At 48.5% G+C, this 18,104-nt stretch overlaps 1 protein-coding gene across 1 annotated transcript in view; it reads left to right on the top strand.

Annotated features, from left to right (window-relative positions):
- The first annotated feature begins 1,409 nt into the window (after positions 1-1,409).
- HS6ST2 (heparan sulfate 6-O-sulfotransferase 2) overlaps positions 1,410-18,104 on the top strand; it is a 133,174-nt gene continuing 116,479 nt past the window's right edge. The window contains exon 1 of the mRNA XM_009465302.2: positions 1,410-2,031. Within this exon, the coding sequence (XP_009463577.1) occupies positions 1,520-2,031 (512 nt within the window). The 5' untranslated portion in view covers positions 1,410-1,519. The remainder of the gene's footprint in view (positions 2,032-18,104) is intronic.

The raw sequence follows: 18,104 nt of genomic DNA, 5'->3' as shown, positions 1-18,104 counted from the left end.
AGGAGACAGGCCTTTTTTTTTTTCTTTTTATGATGGATAAAGGTCTGGGAGAGCATTTTCAAATTATTTTCTTTGCTGTCTGCTGTGAATATTAGAAAACTCAGCTCCTGGCTGATTGGCCAGGTAGAGAAACGGAGGCATCACAAGCATGAGGAGAGCGAAAGCTGCGGCGCTGTGCTGGGGAGGACTGCTCCCTCCACCTGCTCCAGAGGGGAAGGAGAAGCTCGGGCATTTGCAGCCCTACCTGAAATCATGGATTAGTGGGAGGGAAGGAGCATTGCAAGATGCAGCACTTCTGTGTAACCTCTGCAGCTGAACCCATCAGTTAAACATCGGAGCACATCAGTTAAACTGGGGGTGGCCAAACCCCAGCTCCTGCCCCACCTGCTTCTCCTTGGAAGGGCAGAAGGACACCGGGGATGGGGTGAAAACCTCCTTTAGCCAGAAGCCTCATTTTATATTTGGGTTTTCTGAGTCACTTGCAAGGCTGCAGTTTTCCCAGACATTAGTTGCCACAACATCAGTTGCACCCAAGAGGGAAAGAAAAAAACCAGGCTTGCTTGCTGTGCTGGGTTCCCTGGCTCCGCCGGGCGGTTTGCGTGCAGCGGGTAGGTGCTCCTGCAAAACGGCAGGGTGAACGGTGGCTTTGCAGCCACGCTCACAGCACGCCCGGGGTGAGCACCGGTGTGCTCCCATCCACCAGGCCTCATCAACAACGCGCCAGGAGCCGGAGGGCTGAATATAATTTGCATATAAATATACAAAGGAATTTAATCAGAGCTAAACCCACAGAGTCCTTGTTATTGTTGTTTTATTTACATAACACTCTCATTGTGCAGAGGGGTTTCAAAATATGCTGACAGAGATAGCGCGTGTATTTGATAGCTGAATCAACTGAAACCACTTGGGGCGTCAAGAAAAACAGTCAATGCCCTTGTCCCCCCTGCCAAAACCTGGGTGTTAGTGTCTGGCGTGGAGGGAAAGCGCAGCTCGGCGCACGGCGGGGCCAGCGATGGAGGTGTGCGTGCTGGAGGGGCTGCACGGCGGCGTGGCACCATTCAAATCCCGTTAAACCCGCTGCCGCGGGGCGGTGGGGTGGGGCGGGAAGGGCTACCGGGCCACGCAGGGGCTGCCGAGGATGCGGCACTCTGCAGCCGTGCTGGGACGACTGCCTGCCCGGCGCCGGGCCACGGCGGGAGCGGGGCTCAGCGCCGCGCACCCGCTCCCGCACCGTCCCGCGCCCTCTGCGCCCCGCCTCGGCCACGTGCGCCGGGCAGCGCGCGCCTCTGCCGGAGAGGCGGGGGCGGTGCCGGCGGCGGGGGCGTGGCCCGACGGGGGGCGGGGCCGCGCTGAGGGGAGGCGGCGCGGGGGCTGCCGGGAAGGGCCGGCGGCGGCGGCGGCGGCGGGGCGATGGCGGCGGAGCGCGGCCGGGGCGGCCCCCCGCGGTGGCGGCGGCGGCAGCGGCTGCTGCTGCGGCGGCGGCTGTGAGCGGCGGCGATGCGCGGCGCTCCCGGCGACGATGGAGGACCGGTCCCACAAGGTGCTGCTGGCGCTGGTGATGCTCTTCCTCTTCGCCGTGATCGTGCTGCAGTACGTCTGCCCGGGCACCGAGTGCCAGCTCCTGCGGCTCCGCGCCCTCAGCCCCGCCGCCGCCGCCGACCCGTACCGGGCGGAGGACGAGACGCCGGCGCGTTTCGTTCCTCGTTTCAATTTCTCCGCCGGCGACTTGCTGCGGCGGGTGGACTTCAACATCAAGGGGGACGACCTGATCGTTTTCCTGCACATCCAGAAGACGGGCGGCACCACCTTCGGCCGGCACCTGGTCCGCAACATCCAGCTGGAGCAGCCCTGCGAGTGCCGCGCCGGGCAGAAGAAGTGCACCTGCCACCGGCCCGGCAAGCGGGAGACCTGGCTCTTCTCCCGCTTCTCCACCGGCTGGAGCTGCGGGCTGCACGCCGACTGGACCGAGCTCACCAACTGCGTCCCCTCCGTGGTGGACAGCAAGAAGGAGGTGCGGCTCCGGCCCTCCAGGTGAGGCCGTGCGCCGGGCCTTCCCCCGGGGGCGCTTCCCGGGGACACCGGTCCCTCCCCGGCTTGCGGTAGTGGCGGGGCGGGCGACGGACCCGCCGGGCGCAGCCGTGGCGGGAATGCTGCTGTGTGTGTGTGTGTGGTGGGGGGCGGGCTCGGTCGGTACCGGGCACCCCCGGCACGGAGCGGGCTGCAAACCGGGGTGCAGCGAGGGCTGCGGGAGCCGAAGCGGCCCGGGGCTGCCGCGGTGGGTGCGGCGTGCCCGGAGCTCTGCGGAGCGAACAAAACCTGACCCCGGCTCTGCCGCGAGTTAAGCGTTTGAAAGGATGTCCCGCAGGCTGTCGCGATTGTCACTGCTGGTGGGGAGAGCCCAGGAGTTACCGAGCCCGGCCCTTAGGGCGGCGTGCGGGGGGACACACGAACAGGCCTGGCAGCCCCGCGGCTCGGGGAACCCCGGCGCGGCTCTCCCAGGGCTCACGCAGAAGCGGGGGTCCTCCAGCTGTCTGCAGTCTTCCCCGACAGCTTCTCCATCTCTGGGGGGTCGCCTCCTTGCACTGAGCTGCCCGGGTACACAAGCTGTAGCTCCTCTGTATGCCAGGAATTAACTCTGGGTTCTGGGAGTGAGAGCCGCTGTATCTTGTTACAGCTGAAGTTTAGCTTATGCGAATGGCGGCCTTGCAAAGTAAAGGTTACTCTTCTGGCTGAATATTACCTGCAAATATTTGCATCGTCCTTCAGTCCTAACCGTGTTTATTTTGTGTTTACATTTTGAATTTTAGTGACACTGCTCTCTTCATCCCTGTACCTTCCTTTGAAGTTGCTAACCTCGCCTGACCGTAGCTTGCTGGTTGCCTAAATGCCGCCCCTGCCTTTCAGAAGCCCAGCTGGCTTGTTCTGCTGAGCGGCGAGGACCTGCTCCCTCAGCTCCTGGAGGAGCTCTGTTACAGCAGACCTTCAGTTGTAACAGACCGAGCAGCTTGTCCGTGGCTGTGCGTGCAGCTGTACCGCGTAGCAGAACGGCTCAGGATTTTAGTGTCTTTTCACATTGCTTCGCTGGGAAATTAGAAACTAGGGTATCGCTCCTATTGCGCTGTTAGGCTAATGGCAGGTCCCCTTACAATGAGGGTACTGTTATATATCATGCTATCTGAAGTCAAGTCTAAGCACAGATTCACTTGAAATAGAAAGCAATTTCTTTCTAGAATTCCTTTTATATAGTGTGACACTACACTGCCATCTAGTAGAAAAATGGTTAGCGTCATTATCTTCCTGTACGCAAGAAGCAGCTCTTTATGAGGCTGGGCTATTGTGATTCCTGCTCTTTTGTTTTCCCTACTGCTTTAAAATTTAATTGTCTCGTTTTTGTGACATCCCATTTGCAAACATCAGGAACCAATTCCTTGCCCTCTGGGTCTATTAGCTTCCCAGTTTCAGGCTGCTGAGCCTTGCAGGCTACGTAGTTTATTTTACCTGTCCTATAAATATGTTGTTTGTCAGCAGAAATGGAAATTGCATAATGTGTGCTCTCTTTTGCTGAACAGCTTCCAGTGATCTATCTTTCTTTTCCCCCAGAGATGGGTCTGGCCTGCAGAGTTGTAGCTGTGGGGCAGGGATTCTCTTCCTTTCCCAGAGACAGGTCTGTCTGTGCTCGGGGTTGGTCATGCCCTCCAGAAAATGAGGATAGTCCTTGTCCTGAACCCACCACCTTAGGCAGACGGGAACGCCAGGCTTCAAGAGCTGAGTTTTTTGTCTGTAGCTTTTGGCTTTCTGTTTGGGGGTTTTTTTCTTTTTTTTTTTTTTTTTTTCCCCCCTGTTGGATTACCAGACATGCTTTTCTGAGTCGAAACAGAAGTGTTTCACGTACCTGCCCAAGAGTTCAGAGCGATGGTTCCTCGTCCAGCAAACCACGTACATCGTCATAGCCGACTTCTGAGAGATCGCTAGGACTCGTGACTTGGGATTGAAGCCAGGAGAGCAGGATGAAAATGAAGCTGTGATGATTTTGTGTTAGGTAGAGGTCTACTCTCTCAAAGGCTTTGAAATGATGTTATATTTTTAATAACCTAATTACACAGCTTGCTTAAGAGCTACAGTTATTCTCCCAAATAATGTCTTGACAAGCAATTATTTGGACCGGGACTTCTAAATGTTTAAAAATACAGGAAGAGAAGAAGTTCTTAAATGAACAATAGTCCCTTCAAGTCTCCCTGCCCATTGTAATACTTTGCCTTTAATTTTATGTTCTTGATTTAGCAACATTCAGCTGACAACTAGTTAATTAGCACCTATTCCTAGTGCCAGTAACAGACTCTAATCTAAGCACTTTCTGGACAGATAATAGCTGCTTTCAGAGCAGCGGTAGGTGTGGGATGAGGGTGTCTGAGCGAAGGCTCAGCCTGGCTCTGAGCAGGGCCAGCCTGGCTATTCCTGCACTGGGGTTTTTGGGGGGAGGCCTGACCGTCCTGGGTGGTGCGTGCTGAGTTAGTGCTGGTGGGGAGGGAAGGACCGGCACAGCCCTGGCGTGCAAATCCAGAGAGAGGGGAGCGTGACTTGGAGGAGCGCAAGGCCCATTTGGGCAGCATCGTCAGGGCAGGGGGCAGGATTCTGTCAGGAGCAGAGGAGGGTTTCCTCAAGTGAAGCTTGGCTTGACAAGGGTGGGAATTCCTGCATTTGTAATCGAGGTGATTAAAAAGTGAGACCTGCTGTAAGGGTGATTTGAACTGCTTGGCAGCTGCATAATGCAATCTGTAGCTGGTGCCTTTGGGCTGTGTAGCCTTGTCTGGGAATAGCCAAATGAGTGGTCGTTGTTCCAGCAAACTTTTTTAGCTTGCACCTGTGTGTGATTACTTTGTCCAGAGGTTTGCCTTGAGGGGCGTGCAGAGTCTACCTGGCAGATTGCTGGTTAGCTGGGCTGTTCTGTAGGGGCCTTTTCTTTTGTTTAAAAGTTGAGCCTTTGTTAGGCTGGAGGATACCCTGTCCTGGACCTGGTAATGCTCAGCACTGGGTACAGATATCATCTGATGGGATCAGCCTGGAGGGTGTGCCCATGGAGAACCTTGTTGCCTGCAGCATTCATCCTCCAGCCTCTGCTCTTAATCCCATCACTAGTCTGCTTCTGTTTTCTTTGGGAATTGCAGGCTTGGAGGGCAGATTCCTGCACTGGAGCAGTAGAAATACTCAGGATGGCTGTTGTGATATTTTCTTGTTTTGGATTTAACACAATGGTGCTTTCCTGTCTATGAGCATATAGGTTCCCAAAACTTGCTTTGCTTTGTAGTGGTGGCCTGTGCTCCTTAATAAGTATAAGTAGCTAAATAGGTCTCCCTCTCCTCCTTTGGTCCTTCCTTGCCCTAGAGGAACATGAATCTCTGGGTGTGGGGATGGGGAGAGGGATTTCCCCCCCCCCCCCGCCTTGGGTCCCATCGGGGTGCATATTCTGTATGCCCCCATTCCTACTTGTCTCCTGTTCCACCAGCGCTGCTCACCACTGTGACATCCAGAAATTTTGGGAGAGGGAAGAGGAAGGTGCAGGCACAGCTGATGCTTTGAGTGCCCTGGATTTGCTGCTTGGGAGGCTGTGGAATGGGCTGATGGTGGTGGCAGAAAGGAGGGGTTTGTCTCAGCCGCTTGGCATCAGCGGTGAGAAAGCAGAAATGTGCCTTTTCCTAGTCGTGAGTGACTGACATGGGTCACTTGATTGATTGTGGAAGCCTCAAAGCTTTTGGCACGCTGAACTGAGGCATCATCCAAAATTACTGTGCGTGAGAGTATCACAGAACCGAGATTTCACTTGGCTCTGGCTAATTATTATGGGAAGTATCTACCGAACTTGTCTATAGCAATAAATCCAACGGCACTGTTGCAAGAAACAAAAGGCCTTGGGGTTAGACTGGAAAATGTAATGAGACATGGGAGCAAATACAGATACCTACATTCTTAAGTGGTGTCATGGCTTCCTACCCTTGTCGGGTGAGAGACGTGGCTGTGGGTAAAGGTCAGGCTGTATTTGGTGTCCCTCCTGGCTAGCATTAAAGGAAAGAGATGTTCTCCATTGAGAGGAGAACGAGCTTGCAGAGCTGCCTCTGGAGCCAGAAAGTCTGAGATTGGAAGAAATTTTACACTGCTGGTACAAGCCTGTTGGACCAGGACCAGGGATGGTGCCTGCTGGCTTTTGGGAGGCCTGATGCTGGCACCACGTTGCTGTGATGTGGGACAGAAGCCCCTGGCAACGCGTAGATATTCTTGTCTTGTCCCTATATGTTAGTTAAACTCTTCTAAGTTAAGCCTTATGGAAAATCTAAAGAAAAGATGCGTTAAAACATTTCCCAGCAAACTGGAAGTGTTTACTGTGTGTGGCTCCGTTGGCTGAACAGATTAATCCTCATGCTCTTGGATATGTGGTGGGATTTGCATCTGCAAATCTCATCAGCTCTGTGCTCCACCGCGGTGTGCCTGACTCCTTGCAAGCCGGACTGCTGGCAGAACCCTGGGAAGAAGGTGGCTTTGCTGCAGCAAGCATTGCCATCAGCCCTGGCGTGAGCTCGGATCCTCCTGGAGCAGGCTGGGCTCTGTGCGTGGGTTTTCCCAGTAAACTGCATCTGTGTGGAGGGGGGAGAAACATCATGTAATGCTGCCAGGGAGAGAAAAATCATTTGGGGGGTTTGCTTCTTGGGGAGAGGCCTACTCAACAGCTGCTATTGAAACAGCAAAGGGGGATAAGCTCTGTTTCACCTGTAGTGGTGGAATTTGGGGAATAGTTAAGTCCCGTAAATCGGCACCAGACCCCTTGCAGGCAGGAGAGATGCTGTAGAGTCCTACAGTGCCCCAAGGCTTGGGGTGGATAATAAAGGCTTCAGCAGGAGGTGGACAATTTAAAACCTCTGGATGCTGGTGGAGCAGATGCTATTTCCAGGGATAGGGTCCCCCAGTGCCACCGCTTTGGACGTGAAGCCTGGCTGGGGGGGCTGCTCGGGGAGAGAAGGGGACCGGCATGGCTGAGCTGGAGGCTGTGAGTGAGCAGATGGGGTGACCTGCTGTAACTTGGGTCCTGGCCAGAGCACCAGGAGGGTGCCTGCCTGCCCTTGAAATACACATCGGTGAAACTCCCCGGGAAAAACTCCGCAACAATTATAAAGCCGAAAAAAACCCATAACAGAGCGTTTGCAGAGATGCCGCCAGGCCCGAACGACTCCGTACCGCTTCATTTATCAGCGGGATTTCCTAATGACCCTGCTCATTTCGGAGAGGTGGCTGCTGCGGCTGCAGGATGAGATATGTGGTGAATATTACCTCGCCACCTGCAAACGTGTGCCTGCGGCCACTGAATTTCCGCGCCTGGCACCTGGTGGGACCGAAGCTGGGTCTGGTTTTGGGGCGCTGGAAGCAGCCTGCAGAGCAAAAAAGGGGCCTTGAGGGGAGGGGCAGGGGATTATTTTCGTAAGTACAAGTGGTTCCTTCACCTAATCCCATTACAGGGCCTGACCTTGAAAATCTTGGTTATAAACTTAAGTTCGTGGATTTTAAGTTTGGACTATAGGACTTGTAAAGCTCTCTAAATTGATACTGCTGGTTTTGCAGATAAAGTGTTGGACTTCTTAAAGGACATCTTAAAGGGATTAAAAAATCATTTTCCATATTAGGTCTCTTCAGTTCTTCTCTAAATCTTTAATAAAGTGCAAATTGACTTTTAGTTGTTTAAAAGTATGTTTCCTACTGCCTTTTATTTTGAATTTGGAGATTTTTTTTGTGGGTAGGGAGATGATGTGAATTACTGCAAAAAAAAAAAATCCCAATTATTGCAATAGAGCAAGAAACGAGGCACAGGTGTTATTCCTTGCACTGTTTATTCCATTTGTTATCCGAGTTGGTCCTCCCTGAAGAAGAGAGTGGGAATATGAACACCATGTCACGGTGCTGTTGTACTAAGACATGGTTACGTTTTCTTGAAAAGGTGCCTTTCTGCTAATTTTTTTTCTGGGAATTTATAAATATGAAAATGAAACTATAAATACATGCTTAGACTGTACTAAAATAGACAGAGATTGTGCCTTGTGATCCCTCTTCATACTTCAACTTTATAACCTTTCATAAAGGTTGTCAAAGGTGCTTGGAAGTCAGATGTCACCAATAGGTTATTTATTTTTATGAAAGACAGATTTATAAGTTTAACAAGTTGAGCATCAGTTCTGAGGCGTATTAACTGAGTTTAATTTGTCCCTCATTTATTTAATCTGAATTGTCAGGAATCATGTTCTCTACTGATGTAAATGTCTGCAAAAAGGACTTATTAGTAGATTTGATTGCTTTTTAAATTTAACTAGCAGAGATGCACTGGCATGCCTAAGAGAATTGGTCTGTTTCTTGTGAACAGTTCAGTGCCTAATGAATCACTTCAATGTACTTTTCTGAAGGAAAGCAGAGCAATTTAAATGTGCAATGCATTGATTTACCTCAAATGGATTAGGCCTCTGTGTGCAATCCTTTGCATTAATTTACTTTCTCCACAACTGTAATAATAAAGGCAGTGTTTCTGTACGGCATCAGCCCAAATTAGCTCACGTAACTTGCTAGAAATCAAAATAATTAATATGTGGCTGAAAATGGGATGTGGGAATGGATCTTTCTGAGAGGACATGGGTCTTGAAGTGCCTCTGGGAGCTGTGCCGAGGGCAGGACGGTGCGGCTGGAGCCCACCGTGGCTGGGACGCGGCAGGGGGGCTGTCTGCGTGCCCCGTCTGCCCCTCGCAAGCACTGGTTGAGTGTATGGAGGAGAGAATTGTGTCCAAAGTACCAATCATTTCTTGACTTTATTATGGAGAAAAAAAAAATAGATTTGTAATTTGGTGCAACTTTAAGAGATTTTTTTTTTTTTTTGGTGTGGCAAGGTATGTGTTTTAAAATGACTGAGGGAACAGTACAAAAATCTGTAACTCCAGCAGATTCGAGTATATTTTATTGCTGTAGTAACTTTTTGGTCCCTTCTTCCCCTCCCCGTAACGTCCAATCCGCCATGCAGTCGCAGCATTGGGCTAGCTCTGTCCTTGCAGAGCAGCCAGCAGCCAGGACACAAAACTCCGAGTAATTCCTTATTTAACCACTTAGCTGCAGAAATGGCGCCTGGGCTTTGTTTCGCTCTGCGGGGATTACTGTGGCCGAGCAGCCCTCGCGACTCTCAGCCTTTTTTTGGAATTACCCTTGTAGGCTTCTTACATACTTGTGAGGATTAATTTCCCACAGCTAATTCCCATTGCTGGGCAGCTGCCTGCCCAGATGTAAACCTGTGGGGAAGCAAAGCGATGGAGCATCCCCAGCCATCGCCTTCCTTCCTCGGGAGCCCGGTTCCCCGCTCCCAGTTTGGGGCTGGGATGTTCGCCCGAGCAGCGCCTGTCGGAGTTTGCAGCATCTTGGAGGGAAGCAAAGCCAACCAGGACAGGAGATGCGGGACGGTGTTTTTGTATGGGAGGATGAAGGCAGCGTGGTGACCAGGGTGGGGAGGCAGTGCTGCTCCTGCCTTCCTCCTCCTCTTCCTCCTTGGCAGCTGGCACTGGAGAGCGAGCGTGGATTACTGTTTGTGATTGATTTGCTGATGCTGGCAATTGTACGGTGTGTTCTGGGACTAATAGGGTAGCACCGAATTATTCAGGCGTTATTGAAATGAATCACATTTGTGATGAGTAATAAGTAGCAGACTTTGGTATTTATGAATAATTAACACAGTAAAGTTTTTCTTAAACAGACATGAAGAAATGATTTAATTTCTACTGTGAACACTGTAAAATTAATGAAAGATAATTGCATTTGCTAATGTGAGACTAAGAAGCCAAAGCAATCTATTTTTTTGTGTTTAAGTTCATATTGCTGATGTAAACAGTGAATGTATAATTCCTTCAATATGTTTTCATTGGGTGGGACCTGTGTTTAACATCCAGTGGGATGTTTTTTGTTGAAATAAGTCTACTGGTAAACACTTAACTCACTGTTGCCATTTCCATCCACTCACGTATCTCTGGGTGGGTAGTGTATACATGTGTATAACAAGATAATATTTTTGAATGAGTGGCAATTAGGACCAGCTTTTTTTCCTCTTCCCGGACTCTAGCCTTCTTCCTCAGCTGTTTATGCTTTTAAAGACAGAATCCATTTAAGATATTGCTCATATACAGCTTTGAGTGAGATCTCCGTTTACTTAGTTTTGAAAAAAATCATTAGTCTTTAGAGACCTATAAGTCATAAGATCCATTAGGGGTGAGACTCAAATCGTGTTACTTCTTGGTTCTCAGCTGCTTATCCAACTCTGAAGGAGCTGAACTTCTGATATGATATAACTAAATATATGCAGCTATGAGGGAGATAATCTTGTGGCATTAAACGATTTTGCACATCTCCATAAAAGCATGAAGAAGACTCTGCCTTTCATGAGGTCCTTGTAGCAAATGCTCCTAATTTCCCGTAATCAAAAGGACTGTGAAGTTTTCATGGTCTTAGAGGTCCAAGTAGCTGGAAGATCGATTCTTCCTTTACTCCATTTTGTGTTGGGTAAATTAAAACATTGCAAGGCTCCCAGCAGTGGGAATCTGCTCATTCAGACTGCTGTTTGAACTATGGGATCCTTCAGCAAACACCCAAATCAAGTGAGTAAAGTACGCCCTGCAACTGATTATTTTCTTCAAGCTTCCTTGTGTTCAGAGTAAAGCAACTGTTCTAACCCGCCTGTTAAGGAAAACAGTGTTTCCTTGGTCAAAGCCAGAGAAGCTGCTTTTGAGAGTTGCTTTTTCAGGGTAACTGAGGGGAGAGCACTTCCTTTTGCCTGTGGGAAAGCTATTCCCTGGAGCAATCCCAAGCCATGCTGAGGTTGTGGTTTTGTGTTTTTTTTTTTTTTTTTTTTTTCTTCTCCTTGCGGGTTCGGAGAAAGTTATTGGCAATGTGCTCGTGTCCTGCTTGAGCAAAAGCCACCAGGTCCTGACTTTCTCCCTTTCTTGGGCAGCAGCTAACTCATCTTGATAGGGAAGATGCTGCGGGAGTCATCCTACCATGGCACTGCCCGCGGAGGACTTTAATGGGGCTGGATGTGGGTGGAGGCGTCTGTCCGTGCGATGCGATGCTCCTGGAAGAGCGGCAGGCTTCTTTCCTCCTGGAACCAATGTCGCCAACTGTAGACGGGGAGAAAGATGGCTGCGTGGCTCCTGCCTTTCACAGAGCTGTTTGTTTTTCTGTGGGGGTGTTGGATCTAATCAGTACAGTGGTAGCATGGAGAAGTAAGACAAAAGTGCTCAAGGAAATGTCAGACGCAACAGGATGCGTCTGCCTGATGGTAGCTGAGTGACTTGCAAAAACATAAATGGCATAAATTAGGCTTTAACTCCTTCAATTCTGGTGCGCTGCAAGTCAGTCACTGACTTTGTGTTGGCATGGTCTCCCCGTTACATTTTCTCTTTTCCGAACTGTGCATCTTTAGCTGAAACTTCAATAGTTTTTTTTTTTTTTTTGCAATTTCCAATAACTTTAGGTCAATAAAATGTGGAGTAGAGTTTTGGCTTTCAAATAAAGCTGACTTAAAGGTCAATTGTTTGGCTTTCTGGCGGCGGGTTGCTGCTGGGGACTGTCTTCTTGGCTCCGGTCTGCGTGGGAGAGAAGTGGTGGCTCTGCGAGTGGGATTTGAGAAGCCAGGACTTCACACCTGGGATGAGTCCTGTCTCCATCACCATGCCTGTCTTCTTCCTCTCGGCCGCTGCCTTGCCTGTGTAATTCAGCTCTTTGCATCAGGATCTCTTTCTGTCTGTATGTAGCATAAAGCATGTTGGGTTTCCTGGCCTGACTGCTTTTAGTAGCTGTGCTGCCTGTACACGACTAATCTTAGGTAGAGGCACTGGAAATATTTTTACATGTTTAGTTTGAATTCAGGGAAGCTGTAGTTTTTAAATATAAACCCAATGTACTGTACTGACGAGTGACTCCAGCCTCCCATGTATGTTGCCCCATGCTGGTGTCCTGTGGGGGCTGTGGCGTTCGTTCTCTTGCTCTCTCTCACGCCAGAGCTCTTGTACAATCTAATTTTCACCCCCTTTCATGGATGAAGCTGTCTGACTTCACTCTTTGGAAGGAACAACTGGGGACAATCAGAAGCCTGGTACAGCTGTCCCTAAAGGTATGTCTGCGAGCCTGGTGCTCTGGCTCATAGAAAAGCATAGTGAGAAAAGCCAGGACCTGCTCTCCTAAATAGGACACATTGGGTGTCTAACACCAGATGTCCTGACCAAAGTCAGTAGGAATGAAATATTGCCGCTGGCCTTAAAGCTTTTGCTTTGTCTGGTTGCAATGGGTGACTGTTAAGGCTGCATCTGCTCAGTGGAGAGGACTAGACTGTCAGAAGGCAGTGGTAGCAGACACCTAAGAGAAGCTGTAGTCAGTTCCTTATCTCTCTTGAACACTGTTAGTTTGCAAAACTATCCTACATAGCCATTTAAGCCAGTCCTCCTTCTGAAACAGGCCAGATAGACCGCAGGTGAGCCCATGTTCTTGAATATAACTGATGCATTTTGCAAATCAGAGTTATAAATGCCTTTTTTCATTCCGTTTCCAGAGGAGAGGCAGAGAAAACAAATGAAAAGAGTAGTTGCACCTGCAGCTGCTTCTCCTGAGAAGCTACTGGCTCACTTTCCATGCTGGTAGTTGCATTTTGGATGTCAGCAGTGTTCTGGGTTGGAATATGAGCACTCCCAAAATTTTTATGGATAGAGACAACTTCCCCACTGAGTTAGATTTATGGGGTAGTGCTGAGGTTCAGCTGATAATACCTGCTGGAGTTTGGAGAGCGCAGCTTGCTAGCAGTGATGCAGAACCGCTGAAGAAGAGGGCGATGGCTAAGGATGAATTTTGACTGGGGAGTAGTTCTGCAAGCTGTCTTATCACCCAGTGTTTTGCAGAATATTCAACATGCTACCACATGCAAGGAAAAATTGCAATTTTGCCAGAAATACAGTCAGCAGAAAATGTTGCACAGGAAATGCCTGAGCACTGCCCTGCGTTTGGATTACTGAGCTCTTTTGTTGCTTGCAAGGACAAAAGTGTGTGAATAACGATCCTTGTCTGTGAGCATGGCTAAGTGCATTGGACCTGAGGTTTGGTGCAATATAGCTTTTGGAAAAATCTGCCCTACATTTTAAAAAAATTATTTATTAGGACATTTAACTGAAGGCACATAACTGAGAACAGTGCTGATATTTCTGGAGAAGGTGTCAGAAGGAGGTTGTGCATCACTAGGTTTAAGATGCGCACAAACTATATCTTGTCAAACCTGAACTCTGTTGTGTGAACAAAAGTACTGAAATATATTGCTTAAGCATATGCTTAAAGTGTTTAAATGTATTGCTAAGTGCTTTGCAGAATAGGGGTCAGTCTAATGGCATGAACACCTTTTGTTGCCCTGGGATGGTGAACTTTCCTGCTCCGCAGAGCTGGGATTTCATGTGTCTTAGCACTCGTTTGGGATGCCAGCTTTCCCTGCTGTAATTCTCCTTTTCCTACAACTTGGAACTGGTCAGTGCTGCAGCTGTGTCTGCACCAAGGCGAGCAGAGGGTGTAGGGTCTAGAAACTGGCTGAGACAAGTGAAAACTGAGATTCTCTGTTACAGGACCCAAAGACCTAGAGAGCAGCTTGGGTAAGTTGATGCGTCCATGTGATGGTGTCTGTCCTGGCTAGTATATCAGGTTTGGGTTGGGGACCTGGAGAACCAGAAGCAGCAGCTGTTTCAGACTCTGCATAACAGCCAGGCCTCTGTAGGAGAAGGCTGTAGGAATAGATGACTTTCCTGGGCAGGTTTGGTTTGAGGGTGTAGGGGAAAAGAGGAGTTATAGACCTCTTTTCCACCAGCATCTGGGAGAGCATATCCAGAAGGCCAGCTCCATCTGACCTGAATCCAGACCTCCCGTCAGCCAATCCCTTTTATAAAATTGGTCAGTGTATCAGGCAGCACAGAGGGGAAAAAAAAAAGAAAAACACAGAAAGGACTTAAGAATAGCTGAGCTCATGGTGAGATAAAAATTTCTCAGAGCCTGGATTATGGAAGGATCCGGTTACTTGTAAAATATATAAGCAGATTCTCTGCCTCGGCTGCGGTGGCTCAGCAGTCATGCTGGAGGATTTGATCGTGTGCTCAGCCCATCCTGCTGCTCTCCCAGGTACAGCTGAGGTCTGGAAACAGAGGTCTAAGGTTGATGACAACTTGTGTATTAAAAAATGTTGCAAATTAACTGTACTTTGGAAATGGCAAATATAGGCTTTTTTAAGGACTCTAAGTTTCTCTTCTTTCGTGTCTAAAGAGTTGGTTTTGCATTTCCCATCACGTTATGTTGTTTTCCTGGAATTAGCAGGACAGTGTTGTTTCTGCTTTTCCTCATGTATCACCTGAATTCACAAAAGTGAATTGCTTCCTGCAATAAACCTGTGTATTCATGGAAGAGAAGTACAGTATCATACTTTATGTTTTCCCTTACAGTAAAAATATTTAATGTCTTATATAACGTTCTATCAAGATAAGTGAAATTCTGGTTTCTTTACTCCTGTGGTTAAAATATCTTTTTAAGGGTATTTATATGTGTCTCATTACATATTGGAATCCCAGCACTTGTACCAACCTACCCTCCATTGGTTGGTTAAACCTGAGATCTGGCATCTCGTGATGACGGATACTCACGCTGAAATCTGATCATCGAGACAAACTAAAACAGTCTGTGAAGCAAGTTGCTCTTTTTTTGGCAGCAGGCATTACCAAACTGCTTTCCTGTGACTTTTACCTCTGTGTGTTCAGTTTACCTGGAACCTGTTTCCTTATTGAGGACAGCTTTGGGGTGGAAACCTCATCTCCCTCCAAACACAGGGCAGGTAGAAGACATTGGACACATAAGCATTTGCAGATGGCTTGCCTGTCTAGGGCTGCGTCTTTTACAATGCAACTAATCATTGTGGTTATGGCAGAGGACTGGCTTAATTTTCTAGGGAAAGGGAAAGTGGGCATCTGGGATGTGATGTAAAGGCAGCAGTTGCAGTTCTGGGCTGCGAGAAGTCATTGCCTTTTTGTGTTTCTGGGAGTTCATGTTGGGCTCTGTTACAGGACTTGAGAGACACACATTCTTTTGGAAGTGGGTTATGGTAGGATTTATAGATGCTGAAAAGCGTGTTGTGTCCCAAGGGCCTGGCCTGTGCTAGTGTAAGTGGTCCTAAAATCTTCAGTGTGCTAGCTGGTGGGTGTCAATTTGGGATGTTTGGAGAAGGCGGGAGCAGAACACAGGCTTTTTAGCTCATGTGGACATCATCCTTTTATTTTGCAAGTTGTTTTTCATCTTTGCCTGAGCAGCTGAGATGAAACATCCCTTTCTGTTAAGAACAAAAGCAAAACCCTTTGCTTTAATGCAGGTACCAGGGTTGGGATGTGCTGCAGTCACATATTGCATCGCTTGGCTTTGATCCTTGGTTGTGGTGTAGGAGTGCACAGCACAGCTCAGGAAGGTGTGGTGGAGAAGTGGTTTTAAGTCCCTGGTCTAGACTGACGCCTGGCCCCAGAGTAAGTTAAGATCACTGCAGGCTGCAAGCGCCGTCAAGCGCTTTGGGGTCACCTACAGCAGCCTCATCCCCTGGTGCACGCAGCCCAGCCAGCTCTTCCCTTGCTGCCTGCTTTCCCTCCTCATATGCCCCCCAGGCAGGGAGATTGGAGGAAAAATTGCTGGGAGGAATGTCAAAAGGCTGTCTGTTCCCTTCCCTGTTTGAAGATTGGGATTCTCTTACTGGTTTTTATTTTCTGCACGGTTTTTGTGTTAAACAAGAGCAGCCTGTTTGCAAGCTCCACTGCTCCTTGGGCTGGGAGCAGGGTGAGTATCTGCCTAGCAGAGATTTTGTGGTAAAATGTGTTGTTGTTGCTGTACTTGAACACTAACCTGAGGGATTTTTTTCCCTTGTCTCTGTAAACAAGCTTTTTTTTTTTCCCCACTAATGGAAAATTTCAGCTTCTCCTCCACTTAACCACAGTTCAGGCTTTTCCAGGAAAACTGAATGAATCAGTAACGCTTTCCTCTTTTGCTTCTTGTGTGCTTAGTTAATTGTATTATTTTTATTGTGGGTTTTGATTGCATAAAGCCCTTTTTCTCTCCTCACTGGCATTGATCTCTAGATAAGAGAGGACAGCCAGTATCTCTAAGGTGGTGCTTTTCCCTCCTGGGCTGTGTAACCCCCAGACCTTCAGAGTTTGGAAATCATGGATTTAGGAAGAGGATGAAGCTGGACAAGGGCAGACAGACACTTATTACAGCACAGTGTTGTACTATGGGCTGAGGGTTTTTGATTCAAGTGGAGTGCAGGAATGAGCATCCAGGAGCACAAGGACAACTTTTGAGTTTCCCGTTTGGCGGCAGGGAGAGGCAGCTTCCATCCACAGGTGCCCAGCAGCCTCCTGGTGCTGCTCGGCTCCCTGGCTACCACTCACTCTTCCTTGCAGCTCCCAGCACTGTCCTGGAGGTTTGTTCTTGATTGTTTCACCTTTCACATAGACTCGATGCTCTCTAGATTGATGTCTTGAAGCGTGGGTTTAAAAATCAAATAGCAAATGACTGCACTGTAATAGATGTTGTTGCACTAGACATTATATTATAGAAGTCACTGTGGTTAAGTGGAGTATCTCTGGAATCTTGTTTTTATCAAGACGTTTATGTTCCCCTCTAATTTTTGTGGAGAGTAGTTTAGATGTTTTCCAGATTAGAGCATAATGGAACTGCTAGCTATAAATGTTTGGAGGAATCTATTACACATGGTGATTTAGTGGTTAGTCACAATTACTTTGGAGCTACAGTGTCAAATTTAACACCAACCTTCAAAACCGTGTATTGTGAAATCCGGTCATACTTTCTGTGTGATGCTCCTCCAGCCTCCCAGAAAAGAAAAAGACATTTTGTACAGCAAGATAAAAAGCAGTTTTGAGGGGACAGGCTGATGCTGGAGGAATGACTTGGTGTAAGAAGCAAACCAGCAGGCAGTTTTTACTCGTAGAGTTTTAGCGTTTTTTTTTCTGCTTAAGTAAAATCCAGAAGATCGGTGGTGGCAATGGGTTGGTGTGCTTGTTTCCCTTCCCACTGGAGGTGCAGGTGGAGGCAGCGAGTGATGGAGCTGGAGCAGGACCATCCCGCCTGCTGCAAGCCCCGAACTCCTTGCAGCAGCGCATGGTGCATGGCTCCAGCTCCTGCCGCGGGACAGCCGCCTGCTCTTGGACAGCAAAGAGCTGGTCTCCTTGAGATCTAGACTGGTGTTTTTTGTTAACGGCAGTGGAGATGTTCCTGCAGGTTTGTTGAAGAAGGCATCGTAGGCTGTAGAGCTATAGCTAATAATTAGAGCAACTTTTGCACAACAGAAGTGTCAACAGACATTTTCACCTACCGTAACTATTTATAGGCACCTGCTTTAACCACAGCCTGCGAGTGGAAGCTGTTGCCTCTGTTTAGCTTTCAAAATACCACGTTTTCTCTAAGATAACTGCCTGCTTGTTGCAGTCAGCTGCCTGTTCCCACATCCGACCCAACGAGAGTTGTGTGCAGTGTTCTGAGCTGCACCTTCTCTGACCTCCTAGTGTGGAAGTCATTGCTCTGAATTGAGCGACCTACATCTTGCTGGTTTTTGTTTGCTGAGTGGAGGTTTTATGACCTGCAGGGCTGTGTGTTTCCTTGCTCTCAGCTTGTGAGTTGAAAGCGAGTTCATCTGAAGGCTGTTGTAGCGCTCACTGTCGCAGGTTTTAAGCCCAGGGTGGAGGCTGTCAAAATGAAATGCGTAAACCTGAGATTTAGAGGATGAGCAAGTAAATCCCATTAAATTTGTGTGTCTTAGAGTCTCAGAACAAAATTTGGATTAAGGGACGAGCTCATGCAGTTGGGCATCCCAAAGCTCCTCAGTTGTCTTTGTTGTCTGGGCATATTTGTTTCTGCAGTGGTTGGTGCTAGAGATGCCCGCAGGCTACCTGGAAGTGCTTTGCTGTCAATATTTTAATAGTAGTGATTTAACAGCACATTTTAAAAAGAACATTATTTGGGATTGTTAAGAC

This window comes from Nipponia nippon, unplaced genomic scaffold (assembly GCF_047370975.1).
Source record: "Nipponia nippon isolate SJK-2023a ecotype South Korea unplaced genomic scaffold, ASM4737097v1 scaffold_12, whole genome shotgun sequence".
Taxonomy (NCBI): Eukaryota; Metazoa; Chordata; class Aves; order Pelecaniformes; family Threskiornithidae; genus Nipponia; species Nipponia nippon.
Note: the sequence above shows the minus strand (reverse complement) of the source record. Positions and strands in the feature narration are given on the sequence as shown.